Source organism: Budorcas taxicolor, chromosome 5 (assembly GCF_023091745.1).
Source record: "Budorcas taxicolor isolate Tak-1 chromosome 5, Takin1.1, whole genome shotgun sequence".
NCBI lineage: Eukaryota > Metazoa > Chordata > Mammalia > Artiodactyla > Bovidae > Budorcas > Budorcas taxicolor.
Genome location: NC_068914.1, coordinates 132735258 through 132758534, shown reverse-complemented (window position 1 = coordinate 132758534; position 23277 = coordinate 132735258). Strand labels below are relative to the sequence as shown.

The window sequence follows — 23277 nt, the reverse complement described above, 5'->3', positions numbered from 1 at the left end:
AGCATAAGAGTAATGCAGTAATGCAATAATACCTGCCTCATAGGATTGTTGAGAGGATTCAGCATATTTGTACAAATAAAGTGCTTTCTGTGGTATCTGCCACGTAGCAAGCACCCCATAAATTTCAGTCAAGTGTTTCAGTCAGAAGAAGCTTTTTGAGGTCTTTACCCCAGAAACATGTTCTTCAGACTCTTGACATTACTTGATGTATTTTCTGATTAGCACAGTTTAGTGCTAACTGCAATGAAAGACAGTAGAGATGGGTAAGGAAGGAAGGAAACACAGATCTCTAGGGACCAAGATTGGCTACAAGGACCTGCCATGCTCTTTAGCACATGCTGTGGCTTCTATATTCTACAGGTTGCTTCATTCTTGGATATCACCTCAAATTCTCTTGCCCATGTGACATTTCTAGAGTTAGGGTTCTAATCAGCTACTTGGTAGTTTAGTGTGTTGGAGCATGCATAAAAGAAAAAGAAGTATAAAGTCATAGGAGTTTATATGATACCTGTGAACTTATCTACAAAACAGAAGTAGACTCACAGACATAGAAGATAAACTTATGGTTACCAAAGAGGAAAGCATGTGAGGGAGAGATAAAATAGGATTTGGGGATTAGCATCCCTGGTGATTCAGATGGTAAAGAATCTGCCTGCAATGCAAGAGACCTGGGTTAGGTTCCTGGATCAGGAAGATCCCCTGGAGAAGGAAACAGCAACTCACTCCAGTATTCTTGCCTGGAGAATTCCATGGACAAAGGAGCCTGGCAGGCTACAATCCATGGGATCACAAAGAGGTATCAGCTACTGACCTGAGCATTATTATTGAGGGATTATTGAATGTCATATAAATCACAGATCATAATTCCATCTATTTTATTGGGTTAAAAAGGATGTGTTTGCTCAGACTCTGGGAAATAGTAAGGACAGGGAAGCCTGGGGTGCTGCTGGGTCACAAATAGTTGGACATGACTTAGCAACTGAACAACAACAAAAATGGTGGTGCTTTCGCCCACCCTATCATCCTATATTCTTGGTGTGTAAGCTCAGGAAAGCGGTATTTTCCTAACTATGATATCTGTACTATGTGTTTTAGGACTATTTGCTTAAATAGGATCCCTTTTTTCATTGCAAGTGTCATAATAAGCTATTGCCTTTTAATTGCAGATGACATCACTCAAGTTACCTCTGATTATGAAACCAATAACAACAGTGATAGCAGTGATATTGTACAGAATGAAGATGAGACTGAGGGCCCCAGAGAGGCTCTGAGAAAGACATCATCTTGCAGCACCTATGCTCCGGAGACCATGATGTTCCTGGTAGACGCCAATCACTTATCTTATTCATTGACTTAAGAAATTGGTTTCTGTGACAGGAACTGACTTAGACATAGATCCCTGAATCATATCTTACTTGGGTTACATGTATCTTGTAGCCCTTCCTATATTTATCTGTATTATTTTTCTCTATCTAAGTCTTATTGGTTTCAAGATTCTATTGTAGCTTCCCAGGTGGCGCTAGTAGTAAAGAACCTACTTCCCAATGCAGGAGACATTGAGATGTGGGTTTGACCCTTGGGTAGGAAAGATTTCCTGAAGGAGGAAATGGCAATCTACTCCAGTATTCTTGCCTAGAAAATCCTCTGGACAGAGGAGCCTGGCAGGCTACAGCTCATAGGGTCAGTTCTATTATTTAATCATCTCCACAACTGATTACAGTATTTCTTAACCCAATCTAAAAATGTAAATATGCCTAGGAAAATTAATTGTTTCAATTAGGAAGACAATATTTTATAAATATCAATCAATCAAAATGAAATCTATTCATTATCTTAGGACTTCTGTTGGCTTTTTCTAGCACCTCCTTGATTTAGAAAGTGACCCAATGTTTATTTTCCTTGTTATATTAAGCCAGGTTGACATTGACACTTGCTCCCTATTAAAATATTTTTTAGTGATGACTTATTCCATGTATTTAAAGAGCTCCATTTAAAGAGGAAGGAAGCATACATTTGCGTCTGGTTCATTTGGGGGAGGCAATAAATAAGAGAAAACAATTGACTGTAATGAGATTTTCCATTGCTGCTTTTATCATTTCTCTTTTACCTAATTTACCATTTATACTTTTATTTTTTATTTAGTTTTTAATTGGAGGATAATTGCTTTACAGTGTTGAATTGGTTTTTACCATGCAACAATACAAAGCATATCTATACATATGCGTGCTAAGTCGCTTCAGTTGTGTTCAAAAATTTGTGACCCCTATGAACAGTAGCCTTGCCAGGCTCTATCTGTCCATGGGTTTCTCCAGGTAAAAATACTGGAGTGGGTTGCCATTTCCTTCTCCAGGGAATCTTCCCGACCCAGGGATCGAAGATGTAAGATGCATCTCTTACATCTCCTGCATTGGCAGGCGTATTTTTACCAGTAGCGCTACCTGGCTCTTCCCTAACTATATACATATATAACTATATATATATATATATACATACACATATGTATATACAGACACACACATATATGTATACATACACATATGTATATACAGACACACATATATATATCCCCTTCCTACTATTTATAGTTTCAAATTGTCAGATAAAATAACTTAGGTGTTTCTTTGTCCTCATTATTTTTTTTTCCTGGTAAATAAACTCTTAAGAATGTCTTCATTTGGTACCTATTATACATTTTTGTCTTTACATATATTTGGTGCATGTTTTTTGGAAACCATGCATCACATGAATTAAATTAAAATACTTGAAAATTGTAGTAATTGTAACTCTATAGGATTAATGCTGATTTTGAAGCAATAATATAAATTGGACCAATTAGAGTAAGGGTGATTTACTCCCTCTCCCTACTAAGGTTTTTTTTTTTTTTAAGAGTTCAATATAAGCCAGGAATCCTCATCTCAGAAGAATTTACATAAATATATAGAGATAAATTTGCATACAATTTCAGAGTGTTCTGAAGTCCTTGAATCTTTATTTAAGACTTCCACAGAAGACTAAAAAGCAGTTATGTTAATTTATGAAAGAAGCATCCAATTTTTCTATAGCATAGATGAATCAGTAATAGGCAGGCACATAATGCAAAACTCATGGTCTGAATCATTAAGACCTTTTCTCATATCTTTGGGGTCGATATTTTGTTTCTTTTGACTTTTTTTTTTAAGATCACTCATTCACCCCAAAGTCATTCATTTCAGGTAAACTCCATTTGATTTAGAAAAGAAGGAACTTACCAAAGAAGGGACAAATTGCCGTGTAGAAAAACTGCACATTGTTAAAATATTTTATCTTCATTATAGGAAAAACCAATTCTTGCTCCTGAACCTCTTGTCATGGACAACTTGGACTCAATTATGGAGCAACTGAATACTTGGAATTTTCCAATTTTTGATTTGGTGGAAAAAATAGGAAGAAAATGTGGCCGTATTCTTAGTCAGGTAAGAAATGCATTCATGCATATGACTTTAAATGTAGGGAAAATATTCCTTAGTTGTTTAAAGCTCTGTACATGGTTAACACCACTGGTGAGCATTAGGTGGAGAATACCCAGCATTCTGTAGAATCCTTGGTGGTGGGATAACAAAAGAAATTGGAACTTCAAGTGAGTAGAATATTGTACCATGCAACTAAAATATTATATATATTCTAAGACAAAATGGAGGGAGCAGGGATACAAAAGTGAAGTGAAAAAATGATCTTAATTCATAGAATTCAACAAATGAAAGCTGAACCAAGCCCTCAAAAGAGGAAAGCTGCCAATTTATAAACACTAATTTATTGTCTAATTATTTCCAATGACTCTTTTTTTTTTTTAACTTTTGAGTAGTACAGTGCGTAGGCCTTATCTGGTGGCTCAGATGGTAAAGAATCCACCTGCAGTGTAGGTGACCCGGGTTCGATCCCTGGGTTAAGAAATCCCCTGAAGAAGGGAACAGCTACCCACTCTAGTATTCTTGCCTGGAGAATTCCGTGAACAGAGAAGCCTGGTGGGCTACAGTCCATGAGGTCCCCAAGAGTCAGACACAACTGAGTGACTAACACTTTTACTTTCTTTCACTTTAGTCCTTATCAAAAATAAAATATTAAAAGTATGTTTCCCCCAATCTGTGAGAAGCATATTAAATACAGCTCTTTATTTAAATATGAAAAACATCTTTCAGTATCACAAGAAATATAGAATAAAACTATTGCTACATAAAATGTCTTTTTTTCCCCCTTAAGTACTTTTTCCTTAAGTTTGACCAGTTTCAAGATTTTCCAAATAATGTTTCATTTCCCTGAGGGAGGTAGAAAACATACAGAAATTAAGAATTTGAACACGTTTGTTCTCAATAAGTAAAACAATAGGGATTTGCTTCATTATCTAGCCCCTACTAAAATGCACACTCTTAATCAGTGGGGATCATGGGCAGGAGGAGAAGGGAGGCAACCAAGGATGAGGTGGTCAGATAGCATCACTGACTCAATGGACATGAGTTTGAGCAAACTCTATCAGATAGTGAAGAACAGGGAAGCCTGGAATGCCGTAGTCCATGGGGTCTCAAAGAGCTGGACATGACTGAGTGACTGAACAACAAAAACGTGTGTCCAACTCTTTGTGACCTCATGGACTATACAGTCCATGGAATTCTCTGGGCCAGAATACTGGAGTGGGTAGCCTTTCCCATGTCCAGCAATCTTCCCAACCCAGGAATCAAACCAGGGTCTCCCATATTGCAAGCAGACTCTTTATAAGTTGAACCACAAGGGAAGCCCAAGAATACTGGAGTGGGTAGCCTTTCCCTTCTCCAGCAGATCTTCCCAACCCAGGAATCAAACCAGGGTATCCTGCATTGCAGGCAGATTCTTTACCAACTGAGCTATCTTGAAATGATAGTTATCAGCTTATTTTAAAATGTTTTAGGTTAGTTCTTAGAGATTGGAGAAATATCACAGCAGAGATACTAAAGACTAAAAGATTTGTTAATATCAGACTTAGGTGAGAATTCAGAACCCATTAACCCTTGCCTGCAAAACACTAGAAGAGAAATCATTTGCTGGACTGATTTCTTCTCTGTGCAGTGGACATGGGCTTTCTTCAGAACTCTGAGCAAGTTATCTGATTGTGGAATTTCAAAGTAGAGGTTCCTGACCCATGAAGGTTTAAAGGAAGGAATAGAGACAACTTTTCTTCTACTATTCCTCAAACACTAATGCTAGGCTAGTCTTCAAGACAAAAAAAAAAAGTGTCCCTGCCTTCAAGGAACTTCTGCTCCAATAGGGAAATTAGATCTGTATCCAAATCATGACACTTCAACTTGATACACACAGAGGTATGTTCAAATAATGGATGGCTTGTAAAGCTCAAAATAAGTAGAGTCGCCATAACACATGGTCATAGCCTCTACTGGACTCTGTTCTGACCATGAACACATTGAGAACCAGAGTGGAAGCCCTTGAACTTTGACTTAGAGATACTATCCTTCTTTTTTTCTTAAAAAAAAATTTATTAAGGTAACATTGGTTTAGGATATTATACAAGTTTCATGTGCATGCTATATTTGTTCTGTAGACCCTACTGTGTGCCACCACTGAAATGTAGTTCCTGCCTGTCACCATACAGCCAATCCCCTTCACCTATTTTGCTCTCTCTCATCACGGCTTTGTTCTCTATGTCTACTTATGTTTCTTTTTCTGTGGTTTGTCCACTAATCTTGTTTGGTATATTCCACGTATAAATGAAATCATATGGTGTTTGTCTTTCTCTGTCTGACTTATTCCATTTGGCAGAATATCCTCAAGATACATGCATGTTTTTGCAAATTAATAGTGCCATTCTCTTCCTTTCCCCTTGATGCTGAGCAGCATCTTTTTACACTGGCTGAGCTTGAAGGCAGGTTTAAAAGGGCCCCTGTTTCCTTCAGTCCACTTCTGCCTCATGCCTCAAGACTTCTCCAGGGAGGTTTTATGTCCCATCCCTGAAACTCAATGCATACCAGAACTCTGAGGGTGTGATTTTACCTGGAAAAATGCCTGAAATGGTGCCACGAGAGGAGGTGGCAGTGGGCCAGGAAGTCTTTTTTTCTCTTCTACTGAAGACTGTGTTCCCTGGTATGGGAAGAAAAGTCTCAGATTGTTTTGTATTTGGTATATATGTCACAGATGTTCCAAAACTTTACAATTTTGTCTTCAGAGTAACTTGGATGCAGGTATTTTTTTTTTTTTTAATCTCTAATTGACAGGAGAAGAAACTGAGACTTAAAAGAGAAATGATACGGCTCTTCTAAAGCCATATGGTAAACACTGGACCCAGGATTTGATGCATCTATATATAGGAAGTCCAGGCATTTTACCTTTATTTCAGATTCTTTTCAGCCCCCGCCAAATGCATTTATTGATTGTATTTTCAGACTCAGAATGGAGAGTCTGAGCAACAGAAAGTTGTCATTATAGGAACTGGTTTTACAGCACAAGTGACTGTACTAAATAGCGTTGCAGAAACCTAACTCCCCTTGAAATTCTGTGAGTGGTGGGGGTGGGGGTTGGGGGAGTGACGGAAGGGAGCAACTTGACAGGTTTGCCACAAAATATTTTCTAACTTATGAATATAAATAGACAATAGAAGATTAGATATAAATAGCAATTAGATTTTTGCATCTTTTTTTCCACTTATCTTTCAAAATAAATAAATAACTACATGGTTTACAATGTCACTATTTTTCTATAAAACGAAATATTGAACTTTGAGAAAAGGCAACTTTATTTGCCTTGCTAAGTAGAACTTTATGATATTTTTTTCTCTGATTTGAGTTTATAAGCATAAAAACCATGAAATTTTCAGTATGTAAAAGACATTTTTTCTTTTTTTTTTTTTTTTTTTGCATTTTATAAGGCTTTAGAACAGCTGAAATGAATTAACTTGAACATTCCAAGAAATCACCTTCTGGCTGAGACTACACAGAAAAAGTCTCACTTCAAAAGACTTTTAAAGAGACGTATGTGCAATGGAAATGACTTCTCAGCCTTAATGTACTGCCTGCCTTTTTGATGATTATCATGTTTATTTTAACAAATTTAAAAGGACATCATTCAGATTTGGGAAGAGTATTTACTTTTTTTGGTTACCAATATTTACCCAGTTAACAGTGACTTTTCTTTATTTATGAGTTTGGATCACTGCCTGTTGATTTCTAACAGCTTCAGTGAAAACTTTCCTATTTGAAAATCATACCCTAAAAATATCTTGTCTGAATTTTTCACTTCATCTTTCAAATATTTTAAGAGAATAATAGGAAACTTTAGTCATTTACAGTCCTAACAATATTGCTTTTCAAATAATGGTGATAGGATATGAAACAGTTAAGAGCACACAGTCTGAAGCCATAATGTTGGACTTGAATTCTGGTCTGATAACGTGTCAACTGTGTAATCTTTTACAAGTCATTCAACTTTTCTGTGCCTTAGAGTCCTCTGCTTTCAAGCGTAATAAGTAACAGTGTCTATCTCATAAGATGCTACATGGATTAATTAATGTAAGTAATGAATATAAGTAAATATAGGTACTTGGAGGAGGTATCAAGCTTATTAAATGCCATATATATCTATACAAAATAGTGAGTACATGTGTGTGTCAATAGCTGCTGCTATTATAAATAATTTTTATTGCAGTAACATGTATAGTTAAATCCACCAGGTATTTTATAAACAAGGACTCAAATATAGCTTAAAGCGATAATAAGGAGAAAATAACTAGAAGAACTATGAAATATAACAGAAACCACAACCTTAACTTTCTATTGTATTTTTATAGAGATGAGGTGGAGATGTTATGTAACACAGAAAAAGGGGCAAAATTAAGTATACTTACCTGTATAGTTTTTTCAAAGTGAAAAAAGTGTGTGTATATAATATACATACTCTATTCCCAGTGGGCAGCCACAGTGCTCCTTTGAAAACATAAATCAAATAAAGACACTTTCCCTGCTTCAACTCTTCAAAGGTTCCCTGCCTCACTCAGTATAAAAGTCCTCATACTGGTCAATCTGGCTATGAAACAGGATTGCAACCCAGTCGATACCACCTTATAGTCACTAACTTAAATTTTACTCCTGTCCTCATTCATTCTGTTTTGACCATGTTGGTCTTCTTGCTGTTTTATGAGTATAGCAGACATAGCTCAGGGCCTTTGCACCATCCTTCTCTTCTGCTTAGGAAACTTTCCTCAGATATTCCTATACGACACTCTGCATTTCCTTCAATTATTTGCTCAAACTCACCTGAATATTCCTCTTCTAACCACCATATTTAAAACAGTAATTGCCATCTCCTCCTGGACTCAAAGCTCTATTCCTGCTTCCCTTTTTCTTTGTTCATATAACATCCCTTTCAGTCATAGTGTGGTGGTGGTTTAGTCGCTAAGTTCTGTTAGGCTCTTGTGACCCCATGGACTGTAGCCCACCAGGCTCCTCTGTCCATGGGATTTTGCAGGCAAGAATGCTGGAATGAGGTGCCATTTCCTTCACCAGGGGATCTTCTGGACCCAGGGATCAAACCCACGTCTCCTGTGCTGCAGGTGGTCCCCTGCATTGCAGGTTGAGCCACTAGGGGAGCTCAGTCATAGTGTGTACGTTACTAACTATGTCTATAATTTACTGCCCTCACCTGCTGGAACATAAATTCTTTTAAGGAAAGCTTCCTTGTTTTTTCATGTGTATATATATATGTGTGTATATATATATATATGCATATATATGCATTATATATGGAAATTATCTTAAACAGAAGGAGACAGTAGACATATGCTGAATGAATAAATCCCCTTTTTTAGTTATATATAAATGTGTATGTGTGTGTTAGTCACTCAGTCATGTCCAACTCTTTGTGACCCCATGGACTGTAGCCCACCAGGCTCCTCTGACACTGGAATTTTCCAGGCAAGAATAATGGAGTGTGTTGCTATTCCCTTCTTCAGGGGAATCTTCCCTGACCCAGGATTCGAACTGGGGTCTCCTGCATTGCAGACAGATTCTTTACTGTCTGGATCACCAGGGAAGTCCCATAAATATGTATTATGTATGTACACAAATATAAACATAATATATGTCATTGATGAAAATTAAATATCTAAATAAAAGAATACTGGTGAATTTGAGTAGATGTAAAGTTCATAACGAAAATAGAAATTTAACTATGAAGTTATCAAACATTTAGAAGAAGTAGTTTGAGAATTTTAAGCAAGAATACAAATAACTTAAAGGATAAATAATTCTTTCTCAGTCTCCTGAATTATAACCAGTACTGTGCCTTTGTGACATAAAGTGAGACCACTTTTTTAAAAATTTGTATTGAACTATCATTGATTTACATATTGTATTTTAAAAATAAAAGTGTGGTCACTGTAAATGGTGCTGCTCTCCATCCTGCCATGTGAATAACCATTTCTCTCCCAATTACTCTCTTCTGTGCCTTTATCATTTTTTTCATTCTCCACAATTTGCATATCAAAGATTCCAGTCACATCCAAAGATATTTAGTTGATTTGAGTCTCTAGAGCTATGAAACTAATTAGAAGGAGAATAGATATTCAAAGGAGAGAGATGGCAAATGAGGAAAAATAGTTCAAAAATTTTTATTTATACTGGATTAGAACAAATCTTTTCTTTCTCTATATATTTCAGTCAAGACACCCTTTTCTTTCTTGTAATTCTATTCCCTTATTCTTCATTAAGGCACAGTTCTTTATCCTCTAGAAAGCTTTTTCTAATTTATAAAATTAGTCCAGATGAAAGCTTTCTCTCATTCTTTATTTAGCACATATATTATACAATTAGCAATTTACTCAGTATCATTCTCTTATTATTGATGTCACACACAATACCTTGTTATATTTCTTTAGTGTATACTGGATTTTTTTCATTGGCTGTAACTTATGTTTATGTCTCTGTCTTTAAAAATAGATTTAGAGGGCTAGGCCATAGAAGTCTTCAATATCTATTTGATCTGTGGTTTCCAGTAAGGGTTTCAATAGGCAACACATTAATATGGTTGATAGAATGTATACTTTTCCCCCATTTTTCTCTTTATGTATAATACACATCAAGGGATGTTTTGTAAGACCTTGTCTTTTTCTTTTACAGGTATCATACAGACTTTTTGAAGACATGGGCCTCTTTGAAGCTTTTAAAATTCCAGTTAGGGAATTCATGAATTATTTTCATGCTTTGGAGACTGGCTACAGGGAAATTCCTTGTAAGTAGAAGAATTAATACTTTTAAAATCCATTAAATTTGCTATGGGTAATGGGATATTGAATTAAGAGCTAGCACAGAATTACACATTGTAAGCATCCTATATGGTCACCCGGTATAATGATTAGGAGATAATAGTTTATGTTAGAATCCTGGTCCCTTTACAAATCAGCTGCAGGACACCCTGGTCTTAATTAACCTTTAAATGCCTCATTTCTTAATCTGTAAAATGGATATAATAATAACTACTTCACAGGATTGTTGCACGGATAAAATGATGTAATAATTGTTAAAGGATTATAATAGTAACTTGCACATAAGTAGCTCCAATTAAGTGTGTACTAAATAAATACATGGTAATTTATTGCTCATTTTATAACATACTCCTTTTACTGGGTAGAATTCTCAACCTTTGCTGTAGCATCTGCTGAGTTAACTAACAATTAAAGTTTTCAGTATAAGATTAGCCTTGCTCAGAATAGAGGGACAGGAAGATGATGGTCTAATGATTAAAACAGGAAAAGAAAAGACATCTGGAAGTGGTTGTGGGGAAATTATTAGGAACTTTTTAAAAAATCAAGATAAAATGTGAAGACCAAAGGAGAGGGCACAACCAAGAGTCCAAGCTTATGAACTTAGAATATTGCAAGAATAAGTCTGTCCTTTGCAATCATGAGGAACTGGAATACAGAAGAGATAGTAAATTTTCAATATGTAGCATTTCTGTATCATCAGAACATGTAAGTAGCTTTGTCCTACATGCTACAGAATATATGAAACTGGAGAAATGGCTGTAAATCTAATCAGAAGTGTACAGAGATCACATGGAACTTTAGAAAGAAAAAATAGTTAAATACAGTATGTTGACTAGAGTTTGTGTTACTTAAATCATGTTTTAAGTTTCTAAATTTGCTTTTATGTACTTTGAACTTTAAAGCTCCAGAACTCATGTCTATTTCTAGTAGCAGAGAGCTTAAGTAAAAGTTGTATGGAGACTAGAACAAGCGTGTTCAGAAGGGGTAGGGTAGAGCATTAACCAAGTGATTCGTTATTAAGACGCTGGTTTTGAAAATGCCATCACATGCTATGTTAGGGTAAAAATGCACAGCTAATGTGTGATAGGAAAGAGGAATGAGTTATTGAATTTACAAGTTGTATGGTAGAAAAGGAGAATCAAGAATTAAATCTACAAATGAGATTTGTGGAAGAATATGGGACTAAATGCAGACAAAATAGGATGGTGCAGTAGAGAGGGGAATTTAAGAGCTCTGGGCACCGTGGGAAATTCTGGCGGATGGGGCCATGCAAGTGGAGAGAGAGTTATGGAAAAGGGGTAGTTTGAAAGGATCTTAAGATAAGCCTTGCTTTTTTAAATACTGCTTTCCCAGAGCTACCCTGGTTGAATGCCAAGGATTGACCTAAGTGTTAGTGATTTCTCAAAGCTTAAGGAATTACATAAATAAGCTTTTACAAAAAGGAAGCCACTGCAAACATTACAGAACAGCTAGTCATCAGACTAAATTTACAAATAATATTAATTGATGAATTAAATTTAAATTTATAAATAGTACTAATATTACATTTCCATATAATATAATCAGCCATTGCCAAGTTCCACTGAGTTCAAATCGCTTTCAACTTTTCTCTAGATAGTATTCCATTAACTCATAAAGTTGACCAGTATTTATTTAACTGTAAAAAGTTTGCAGATTATAAATTTTATTATTATCTATTTGTATATTGCAAGTAAACAGATGTTTTCCCTGAAATACCAGGTTCTTCATGTGGAAAAGAATTTGTTATATCTTTGCTTTTTCTGTTAGATGTGAAAGGGAATTTATTTACATCTTCTCACAGAAAAGTTTTAACTTAATTCATGATCACTTTTAAATCATAATACCATGCATGTTATAGGGTTATAAATTTAGACCAAGATAGATATTTATTAAAAACTGTATTTATCATTTTTTAAATTAACATATGCAAAAATTTAGCATTTATTCCTAGAGAACTGTGTTTCTAATATCTCTGTATAAACCCATAACTACACAAAAAATGCCTAAAGGTAACCAAAATAGGGCTGCTGCTGCTGATAAGTCACTTCAGTCGTGTCCAACTGTGTGACCCCATAGACGGCAGCCCACCAGGCTCCCCCATCCCTGGGATTCTCCAGGCAAGAACACTGGAGTGGGTTGCCATTTCCTTCTCCAATGCATGAAAGTGAAAGGTCAAAGTGAAGTCACTCAGTCATGTCTGACTCTTAGTGACCCCATAAACTGCAGCCCACCAGGCTCTTCCATCCATGGGATTTTCCAGGCAAGATTAGCCTTAATATGACAATGAGCTAAAATGTTAGAAACTAAAATTTTATTACAGCTTTAATACACTTTTTAACAATTTCCAAGAGAAGAGGGAAAGTATGAAAGCTTGTACATTTATGCCCAGAACCTTTACTGAAAGACCCGCCTGCCGGAACAGGAGACGTTAAGTGACTGCGGGTTAGATCCCTGGGTCGGGAAGGTCCCCTGGCGGGCTACAGCCCATGGGGTGGCGCAGAGTCAGACGCAACTGAACACAGTCAGCACAGCCTCCGTCTAGTTCAGTTGGATCAGGCATGTGTGACGCGCCCCCTGAGTTTAAAGGTAGTCACTGAGGCAACATGCAACAAGCTAGGAGGGCAGAGCTGTTACACTATTAGCTACTTTCCAAAGGTTGGGGAAAAGTGTTTCAAGTCTCATTTCTATTATTTAGTACTTTGCTTCACTCATTGGTGAATAGGAGCATAGAGAACTTTAAATAGAAAATCTGTAAATTGAGTTCTAAAAACCTATAAATTTTATAGGCATCCGCAGCCTTCCATAGCAGTTCATTGCAACCCTGTGCTTAAAGAAAAGGAGAAAAAGAGAAAACAGGTCTATTAAGACAGAAGAGAGGGTAGGCAGGTTCTGGGAAAGGGGAAGGCAGGTGATGTTATTAGTATGTACACGTGTGTTTATGTGTTGTCCAAGAGGCAGGGGTTGGGGGGAGGGGGTGTTTGCCAGGTGGGTAAGAGAATTATTGAGAGATTTGTCCATATTGCAGAGATGAAGGAAGAGGATGAGAATAATAATGATACAATAAGGATAGCTCTGATTTCATTCCTTAGCTCTGTCAGTTCCCTATCAAGGCCAGAAAAAGAGCAGTCTTTGAGCATATTTGTCTGTCTTATAGAAACTTCTCAATCCCCTATGTTGACTCAGGTGCCTTTGCACCTGAGGTGGTCCCCAGAGAATTAATAGCAAGAGCAGCAGTGCCACCAGCACTTGGCATAATATTTTCTCATAGTAGGTATGAGTATGTGTTTAATAAATATCTTAACGACTTCTTAAAGGCAGATAAATTTTCCATCCTGCTTAAGTGATAGTGACAGTGTAATCCTTTTAGAGTTACACCTGCATAACTATATCTGTATAAATATATGTAATATATATTAAAGGAGTTAGGTTTGGTTAGCTATTGTTTAGCACTTGTGAACCTATACTCAAAAGCAAAAGGAAGATTTTTTCCCCCATATACTTCATACCTAGTTTTTAAATCAAGATTATGTTAACCTCTAAAAAGCAAAACATATATCAAAAAAACTTTTTAACTTTTATTTTATGTTGGAGTAGAATCAATTAACAATGTTGTGTTAATTTCAGGTGTACAGCAAAGTGATTCAGTTATACATATATGTGTATCTACTTAAAATAATTATAAGTTAAGTTAGGTTTTAGTTGCTCAGTCATGTCTGACTCTTGAGACCCCGTAGACTGGAGCCCACCAGGCTCTTCTGTCCATTGAATTCTCTAGGCCAGAATACTGGAGTGAGTTGTCATTTCCTTTTCTAGGGGATCTTCCTGACCCAGGGATCAAACCTGGTTCTCCTGCATTGCAGGCAGATTCTGTACCATCTGAGCAACCAGGGAAGCCCCCAAATGGTTATACTTACCTCAAAAAATGTGTTTGACAAGCTTTCTTTTTTTTTTTTACATTTTCAGCACTAAATTATTTAGATAGTTTGTTCAGTGAAATTTTGGGCTTCCCAGGTGGCACTAGGGGTAAAGAACCTGCCTGCCAATGCAGGAGACCTAAGAGACATGGGTTCAATCCCTGGTCAGGAAGATCCCCTGGAGGAGGGCCTGGCAACCCACTCCAATATTCTTGCCTGGAGAATCCTATGGGAAAAGGAGCCTGGTGGGCTACAGTCCACAGGGTCACAAAGAATTGGACACAACTGAATGACTAAGTATAAGCACACACACACACATACACACACACAGATAAGCTATAAAGCCTTCTGGACTGGGACCTTGGGATGGGGAACAGGCCAGGAAGCAGTATAACTCAAAAGCTACAAGTTCACCTGACTTAGTTGTCTATTTTTCATTCCAAAGAGACACAGTCAATACCCTGATACCGCCTCCACCCACCTTGTAATGCTGGGCACATGCACAGGTTTCTCTGACTTGCAGTAGTAATGGTAGTTACGTCACACAGTAATTTTCCCAGCTTGTCACAAGGGAAGAGTAAAGAACTTAACCCAGAAACTCTTTTCCAACATAGCCCCGGAAACCCTCTGACCAGGTTGCATGTTCTTCTGGTGGGTCATCACTGCCTTCTCCCTCCTCCATGGCTTAGCTTAGCTTTTATTTTAGCTCTTCAATTCTATTTTTACAAATCCAGCATTGATTTTTGAAAGGAAACTGGTAATCTGCACTAACTCATCATTGTGTCATAAGAGCAATCATGTATTTTCAGTTCAGTTCCGTATAGTCACTCAGTCGTATATGACTCTCTGCGACCCCATGGACTACAGCACGCCAGGACTCCCTGTTTATCACCAACTCCCGGAGCTTGCTCAAACTCACGTCCATGAAGTTGGTAATGCCATCCAACCATTTCATCATGTATTTTAGATGAATGATATTTACATCACTCACAAGCTTAGTATACAGCAGCCACTTTAAAATAGGTCCCCTTCTGTAATTCTCAAAATTGTACTATGAAATAGGCACTATTATTGTCTCCATGTTTTTAAGATAAGGAAATGAGACAATGTTTTAAATGATTCAGTAGTACAGGTAATAAATGTCAGAGCAGAGATAAAATCAGGTATGTCCTAGACCCTGGGACATCTAGCATGATCAACTTTGTACACTGGCACAGATATAGATTTAAAATGTAATTGTCTTAAATCATTTGGGATAGTCCACACATGGAGATAGAGACCCCAGTTTGAATAAAAGTGTTCTTTGGAGACTAGGTAATATCATTTAGCAACGGTACAGTGAACAAGGTTTGCTGTTTACCACTCCAGAACTTAGGAGGTCTGCTTCTCAAAGCTCCCCTGAAAACATCCTCTCAAGACCTCCCTCAACCCTTCACTGAGTTTCTGGAGTGTTTACCCAAGATTTACCCATGTGTCTTCACTTAAAGTTGCTAGAAATGTAGGAAAACACACACCATCTTCCTACGTGCTCCTGTCTGCCGCCAACACAGATGTCCTAATTTCTGTTTTCTTCCCTGATTGGAGAACAGGTGTTGCTCTCAAAGTTTCATTATTATTCTGCTTGTTCTCCTCTGTTTTGCTTCTCCTCTTCTGTCGAGTGCTATTCAGAGATGTCATCTCTTACCTTGTAGAAGGAAATCATATCATGGCTGGTCATTAGGAATAAAATGTATGAAGTTAGCATACTTAGAATAAAGCATACCAAATCAGTGAAGTATTCTGAAGGGCCAGATAAGAGAAAAACGTGGAAAAAATGGACTGAGATAGAAGGTGAGCCAGGAACACAGTGGGCCTTTGATCATGGTTCCATAGAAGCTAGACCACACGTGTCGAAATAGAACCCTATTCCTATGATAGGGGCATTTTAACTGAGGGATTTGGTTGCCTTGTAGATTTATACACTTCAGGATGGCTCAACCCCTTATGTTATTGTACAAGGAGGTTTTAATTTTTTATCTTTCTGTATTTCCTAGAACTTTATTCCCAAACCAGAATTTCTAGATCAGACAACATTATCAATTTTGGTTTTGCTTTGCTTTGTGGATTTTATCTATTAATACATATAAAAAATGTTACTCATTCTCTTACAGTGTTTTAAGTTTGATACCAAAGAATAACACTGTTTTCAATTCACAGGTTTTATTTGAGTGCTATTTATCAGAAATGAAACACTGGGTGGTATGGACCATTGGTCTGAGCTAGGTTAAGTGTATCATGGGTCTTTTGTTCTGGTCCTCTGTGTAGTTTTACACAGGAGCATGGGCCTAAGGACAAGAGTAAACATTGCAGTGGATTCACCCAGTGAGTTTATATATGTTGGGTTATTTAGTGAAATTTATTTATGTTAGGTGGGTGCTGGACACAGATTTTGTCCATTTAAGATATCTGCATGTGTGATGAATGTTGTAAGTTTTTTTTTTTTCTTGTTACTATGAACATTATAGAGAAATGGAAGAGGAATCACAGAGTATTTGTCCTAGAATGTTTGGCTATTTAAAATAGCCAGGTTATTTAAAATGTGAGGACTAAACCGTTTGTCCAGTAGGGGGCACTCTTAGTCCTCGGAGCCCAGAGCTCACAGACGCATGCCTGTTCCTTTGCATTGGTTACAGACCACAACAGAATCCATGCCACGGACGTCTTACATGCTGTTTGGTATCTCACGACACAACCTATTCCAGGCCTCTCAACTGTGATTAATGATCACGGATCAGCAAGCGATTCAGGTACATATTAAGTTCTCTGTGCTCCCTTGTAAACTATGGGAACAGAAGAGTGGCTTTTTAAATAAGTGAACATAACTGATACCAGTTTACTACTTTCTTCAAAGCTATATTATTTTCATTGTCTCTTCTCAGATTCTGACAGTGGATTTACACATGGCCATATGGGATATGTATTCTCAAAAATGTATAATGTGCCTGATGATAAATACGGATGTTTGTCTGGAAATATCCCTGCCTTGGAGTTGATGGCCTTGTACGTGGCTGCAGCCATGCATGACTATGATCACCCAGGAAGGACTAATGCTTTCCTGGTTGCAACGAGCGCCCCTCAGGTAAACCTTTTGATTTTGACAAGGAAAGTAATTCAATTTTGAGATTTCTCTGAAGAGCATTAATTTTATAAATCTGACTTATAGCAGGCACCAAGCAAATATGAACGAAACTATATTTAGACCTGAGATAAAATTCTTAGAGACCATGCTCATTTTGATAAGATATGATGGTTTGTTCTAAGTTATTAATGATGGGTCTACATTATCAACTATGGAGATCCCGTCTCAGTTTTCTTCTGAGGAAGAAGAACTGCTGAATTCATGTTAATGAATTTCCTCAACAAAGAATATCTGACCTGTACAAAACTTTTCTTTCTGAAAAGATTGGAGAACCAAATCTTTTTCAGTTCTTTAAGAATTAGAGGCTTCTTTGGATGTAAATCCAGTTCCTTTGAGATATATTATAACATATCATTTTTATGGCATTTTTGTTGATTAGGAAGAATTAAAGATTGATTTATTTTATTTGAGGTAAATTTTTTACCTGAACATAGTTTTCTCAAAACAGTAACTTTAAAGAAGTTCCTCTGGGCACGTGCTTAAATTTCAGTCAAATATCAATCACTGTATTTAGGAATCTCCATCTATATAATTAAACTTTGATTTAATCAAACGGATGGACCCATTTTACTAAAGATCCCATGATCTTATTTTTCTTTCTAGAGGCTCTAGAGACTAATCTGACCCACTACTCTTTTTTGTCATGTTTGCTTTTTGCCTTTTACTCTATTCTCATCTATTTTTGTCTGTTTCCACACTCTCTCTTATAGACTAGCCTAGAGCTTTCCTTTCAGTTCAGTCGCTCAGTCGTGTCCAGCTCTTTGCTACCCCATGAATCACAGCACCCCAGGCCTCCCTGTCTATTACCAACTCCCGTCCCTTAGTTAATTAAAATTAATTTCCTTTAAGTAATTTTCCTTTCATCTGTATACAGTACAAATATCCTGATTTTTTTCTGACTACTTACATTTCTTTCACTGTTTCCTCCATACACTATATATTTTCCCTAAATATAACCAAACCCTTTGGCCAGCACATTTTACCATTCAGTTTTCCTACATTTCCATGTATTTTCATTTACCTCAATATTAATTTTCATGTGCTTGGTCTTTCCTTTTTGTCCTTATACCTTTTTTTCCCTTCCATCATCAATCTGCCACACTAGACTTTAGCCATTTTTTTAGGCAACTTTCTTTTGCTTCACAGCTTCCCTCAGCATTATTCAAACAAGTAGATATTTACTATACACTTTCGATTACTAGACAGAGGATGATATTTCCTATGACTGTGAGGTAAGAATAGTTTGAATTATGAGCTTCTCAGGGATATCATCCCTCTTTATTAGTTACATGTGTTTAATTAAAAGGAAGCCATTGTTATTTTAGATGTGGGGGATAACTGAGTTACCTCTTAGGGATATTAATATATTTGCATATTTTTATGGTTAAACTCCTATGCCTTGCAAAAAGAAGAGTAATCTGAAATAAGCTAAGTCTACGCCCTTCACTTACAAGAATTTGAAATAAAATTTCAAGGAAATGAACTTTATCTTACCTAAAAAAGAAAAAATAACCAAGAAAACTAAACAGTCAATGTACAGTAATAAGCAATTCTTAACAACCAGCTATCACACAATTGCGCTTCTATGTTCTATGATAAAAGGTGATTCCAAATGCTTTGCATATTCTCATTTATTTTTGTTTCTAATTTAAAAAGCTGAACTCTTGACTCTCATCTTTGCCTAGGCGGTGCTCTACAATGATCGCTCAGTCTTGGAAAATCATCATGCGGCTGCTGCGTGGAACCTTTTCATGTCCCGGCCAGAATATAACTTCTTAGTTAACCTTGACCATGTGGAATTTAAGCATTTCCGTTTCCTTGTCATTGAAGCAATTCTGGCCACTGACCTGAAGAAACACTTCGACTTTGTTGCCAAATTTAATGCCAAGGTAACTAGATTTGTATCAGTGCTCATTTTCTGGCCACATTGAAAGATGTCATGGAATGAGGGTGTTAAAGAAAACTCATTGCTGCCACCTCATAGATGTCAAATGTGAAAATGAAATGCAATGCAGTGTTAAACCAGAAGCAGTTATTTAGGCATTGGTCCCAACCTGGAAACTGAATATATTGAGGTCCTGTCGGTATATATTATACCTTGTACTGCAGAAGAATAATAGAATTCTAACTATCATTATGATTTTGTTTTAGTTTTTTTTGCTCTCATCTCTGTGGAATACTAATACCTCGTAGTAGTAAAGGTCAAAAACCTGAAGCAGAATATAATACATCAAACATATAATAAATGCCCAAAAAGTAACTCAAGAAAATTTCTTATTATTTGTAGCTACAGTATTTTAATAGTAATTTATAACACATGCTAGTATTAAATAGCATTTATTTTCAATTCCATAATTATCCATCATTTGTTATTATTTTTTTAGGTGAGCTATTTCACTGCCAATTTATGCAAGCCAAATAACATTATTTGAAACAGCTGAGATGGTTCTCATTACTTGGTATTCCTATCTGCACATGGTAGACAGATTGGAATACAGAGTAACAAGATGATCAGTTTTCTGTAATTTATTTTCCTGTTCAACTTGTGCATTCACTTAAACTTTGTTCTTCAAATAGGTGAATGATGAAGTCGGAATAGATTGGACCAATGAAAATGATCGTCTACTGGTTTGTCAAATGTGTATAAAGTTGGCTGATATCAATGGGCCAGCTAAGAGTAAAGAGCTCCATCTTCAGTGGACAGAGGGTATTGTCAATGAATTTTATGAACAGGTAGCTAATTTAACTATTTTTCTTAATCATATTGAGGCTGCGTATAGATTTCCTAAAGCAGCAATCCCCAACCTATTGGGCACCAGGGACTGGTTTCATGGAAGACCATTTTTCCATGGATGGAGTAGGGGGTTGATTTCAGGATGATTCAAGAACATTACATTTATCATGCACTTTATTTCTATTATTATTTCATCTGCTCCACCTCAGATTATCAAGCATTTGATCCTGGAGGTTGGGGACCCCTGCTCTAAAGCTTCCAAAGGCTGTAAAAGTGTGATTATTCATTTTATATTCATGATACCATGAGAAAAGGCACTGGCCAATTTTAATCAGAGGTTTAAAAAAATGACAAAAATTGAACTAAACTATAAACATAAAACTCTTAAAGTAAAGTTATTAAGTATTTTGATGGAAAAAGGTGTTAAGATAATGGAATGACCTCAGAACATATTAGGAATCCCATTGAAATACTCATCAATTTTATCATAATAGAAGCTAGGCTTAAATTTAAATGGATGAATGTATATCAAGTTAAGTTCATTTACTTTTCTAATAGTTTATAACAGCAGTACATTAAAAAGCTAATAAAAATAGCATATTATTTGACACATTACCAATAGAACATGAAGGGATCTTCCCCACATGACCTTACCCCAACCTTGAAACCTTGTGTTTGGTGCTGTAAACGTCTCTTGTAAGAGGAATCTCGAGGTAGTGGAGATGGGTAAATGTCAGGCATTAGTAGTGACCTAAAAGGCCAGGGAAGAAGTACAAATATGTACCCTAAGAAAAAACAGAAGTAATAACTCTCTTTAGATACTTAAAAGACTGACATGCAAATTTAGGATTAGGTTTATCATGATGTTGTATAACTTAAAGAAGATAAATTATATAAGATACCACAGGATTTGCTTTATTAAAAGAAACAAACAAAAAAACAAAACAAAACAAAAAACTCCCCTTAAAATAGACATGACTATAGCCAGTCTATACAAGTTATAAGGAGACAGATTTTAGGTCAATGTCAAAAAGAAATTTGTATTCCCAAAGTCATCCAGAAATAAGATGAGGCCCCTTGGTAAGTAATAAATCACCTTTCACCAAACATATTTAAAGAATTTTTTGAGTATTATAGATAGGACTCATAAAAAAGTTTATACTTTCTAGAAAAGATTGTGTTTTCTTGGAACTAATTGATACTCAGTCCTGAAATATTGACTATATATAAAATGTAAAGAAAAGCAACTTGTGATAATTCCATTACATATACAGGTATTTTGGTATAATTATTTCATTAATGTTGTTAGGTAATTTTGGGCTTTCAATCTAATTTTTTCTTTATTTTTTTTTTAATTTTTATTTTTACTTTATTTTACTTTACAATACTGTATTGGTTTTGCCATACATTGACATGAATCCACCACGGGTGTACATGCGTTCCCAAACATGAACCCCCCTCCCACCTCCCTCCCCATAACATCTCTCTGGGTCATCACCGTGCACCAGCCCCAAGCATGCTGTATTCTGCGTCGGACATAGACTGGCGATTCGATTCTTACATGATAGTATACATGTTTCAATGCCATTCTCCCAAATCATCCCACCCTCTCCCTCTCCCTCTGAGTCCAAAAGTCCGTTATACACATCTGTGTCTTTTTTGCTGTCTTGCATACAAGGTCATCATTGCCATCTTTCTCAATTCCATATATATGTGTTAGTATACTGTATTGGTGTTTTTCTTTCTGGCTTACTTCACTCTTTAGAAAGATGAATTATTCAAAATAAAAACACATACAGTAGTACTATTAAACATAGAAAAATAAGAATATCAGAAGCTATATGATCACAGAAGACATAATTCAACCCAAAGCTGGGATAAAGTACCAACTTTAATTGAGGAATAAGTTATTTTAAACTTTCTAGCAGACAAGACAAAAAAAGGCAAACATGATAGATTATCCGGTGGATATTTATGTCCAGCATTGCCTTTTAAGATGTATTTATATTCTCACTTACACTCTGATATAAGGAACAGTGACTAGTGTAATGGCAGAGATCATCTACTGAGACATACACCATTTCTGGTAGTTCTCCTGATCGAAAGCCAAACCCTCAAGATTACCAAAGGATAAGTAGCAACAAAGCAGTCCTATAGGAATCTTAGTAATTTGGGTAAAATCTTTTAGCAGTCAAGTACAGAGAGAGTTCACACATCAATGCCCAGATTCTTGCATATTTGCACATTTTAGCTGCGAAGAGAATGGTGACTTAATTTGTATTTTACCCTTTCCTTGTCATTTGCCTTTCTAGTTAACTGTGTTGCTACATTCCTGTTTCTAGGGTGATGAAGAGGCCAGCCTTGGGTTACCAATAAGCCCCTTCATGGACCGTTCTGCTCCTCAGTTGGCCAACCTTCAGGAATCCTTCATCTCACACATCGTGGGTCCTCTGTGCAACTCCTACGATTCAGCAGGACTAATGCCAGGGAAATGGGTGGAAGACGGTGATGAGTCAGGAGACACGGATGACCCAGAAGAGGAGGAGGAAGCACCAAATGAAGAGGAAACCTGTGAAAATAATGAATCTCCAAGTAAGTCATAATATCTTTCTCGAATGGGTTTCTCCTAGGATTGTTTTCTTACATAGGTTCTGATAAAGTTGATGCTTCTCATGAGTTACCTAGTTAAGTCCACACATCGTCTACTGAATTGATTATGGATACTCCCTGCTTCCCAAATATCATCATCATAATAGAAATTACAGATTATGGAATCTATTATAATATCATGTTCATACAAAGGTATGTTCTCTGTCATGAATTTAACAAAAATAAGTAGTCAAAGTCTATTTTTCAGAGTATTTAGCAGTGAAGGGAATCTCAGGTACCATCTAGACCAACAGAGGCTTTTACTGGCTTGGTTGGGGAGAGATGCTCAAGTGGTAAGAGGTAGTAATCACTCACTCATCAAATGTTTATTAAGCACCTACTCTGTGCCAGGCATTTTTCCAGGTATTAAAAATAGAACCATGAACAAATCAGACAAAAAAAATCAGTCCTTGCCTTTCTTGACTTGTATTTCCAATGCGGTCACCAGACACTAGGGAAGACTAATCAGTAACTCTATGTTAGATGCTGATAAATGCTAGAGTTA

The 23277-nt window shown here is 36.5% G+C and overlaps 1 protein-coding gene across 1 annotated transcript in view; it reads left to right on the top strand.

The window, feature by feature from the left end:
* Nucleotides 1-23277, top strand: part of PDE3A (phosphodiesterase 3A) — a 360678-nt gene that overhangs the window by 331411 nt on the left and 5990 nt on the right. The window contains exons 8-15 of the mRNA XM_052640449.1: nucleotides 1167-1321; nucleotides 3315-3452; nucleotides 10131-10242; nucleotides 16884-16997; nucleotides 17130-17329; nucleotides 19075-19278; nucleotides 19967-20122; nucleotides 22466-22715. Of these exons, the coding sequence (XP_052496409.1) occupies nucleotides 1167-1321; nucleotides 3315-3452; nucleotides 10131-10242; nucleotides 16884-16997; nucleotides 17130-17329; nucleotides 19075-19278; nucleotides 19967-20122; nucleotides 22466-22715 (1329 nt within the window). The remainder of the gene's footprint in view (nucleotides 1-1166; nucleotides 1322-3314; nucleotides 3453-10130; nucleotides 10243-16883; nucleotides 16998-17129; nucleotides 17330-19074; nucleotides 19279-19966; nucleotides 20123-22465; nucleotides 22716-23277) is intronic.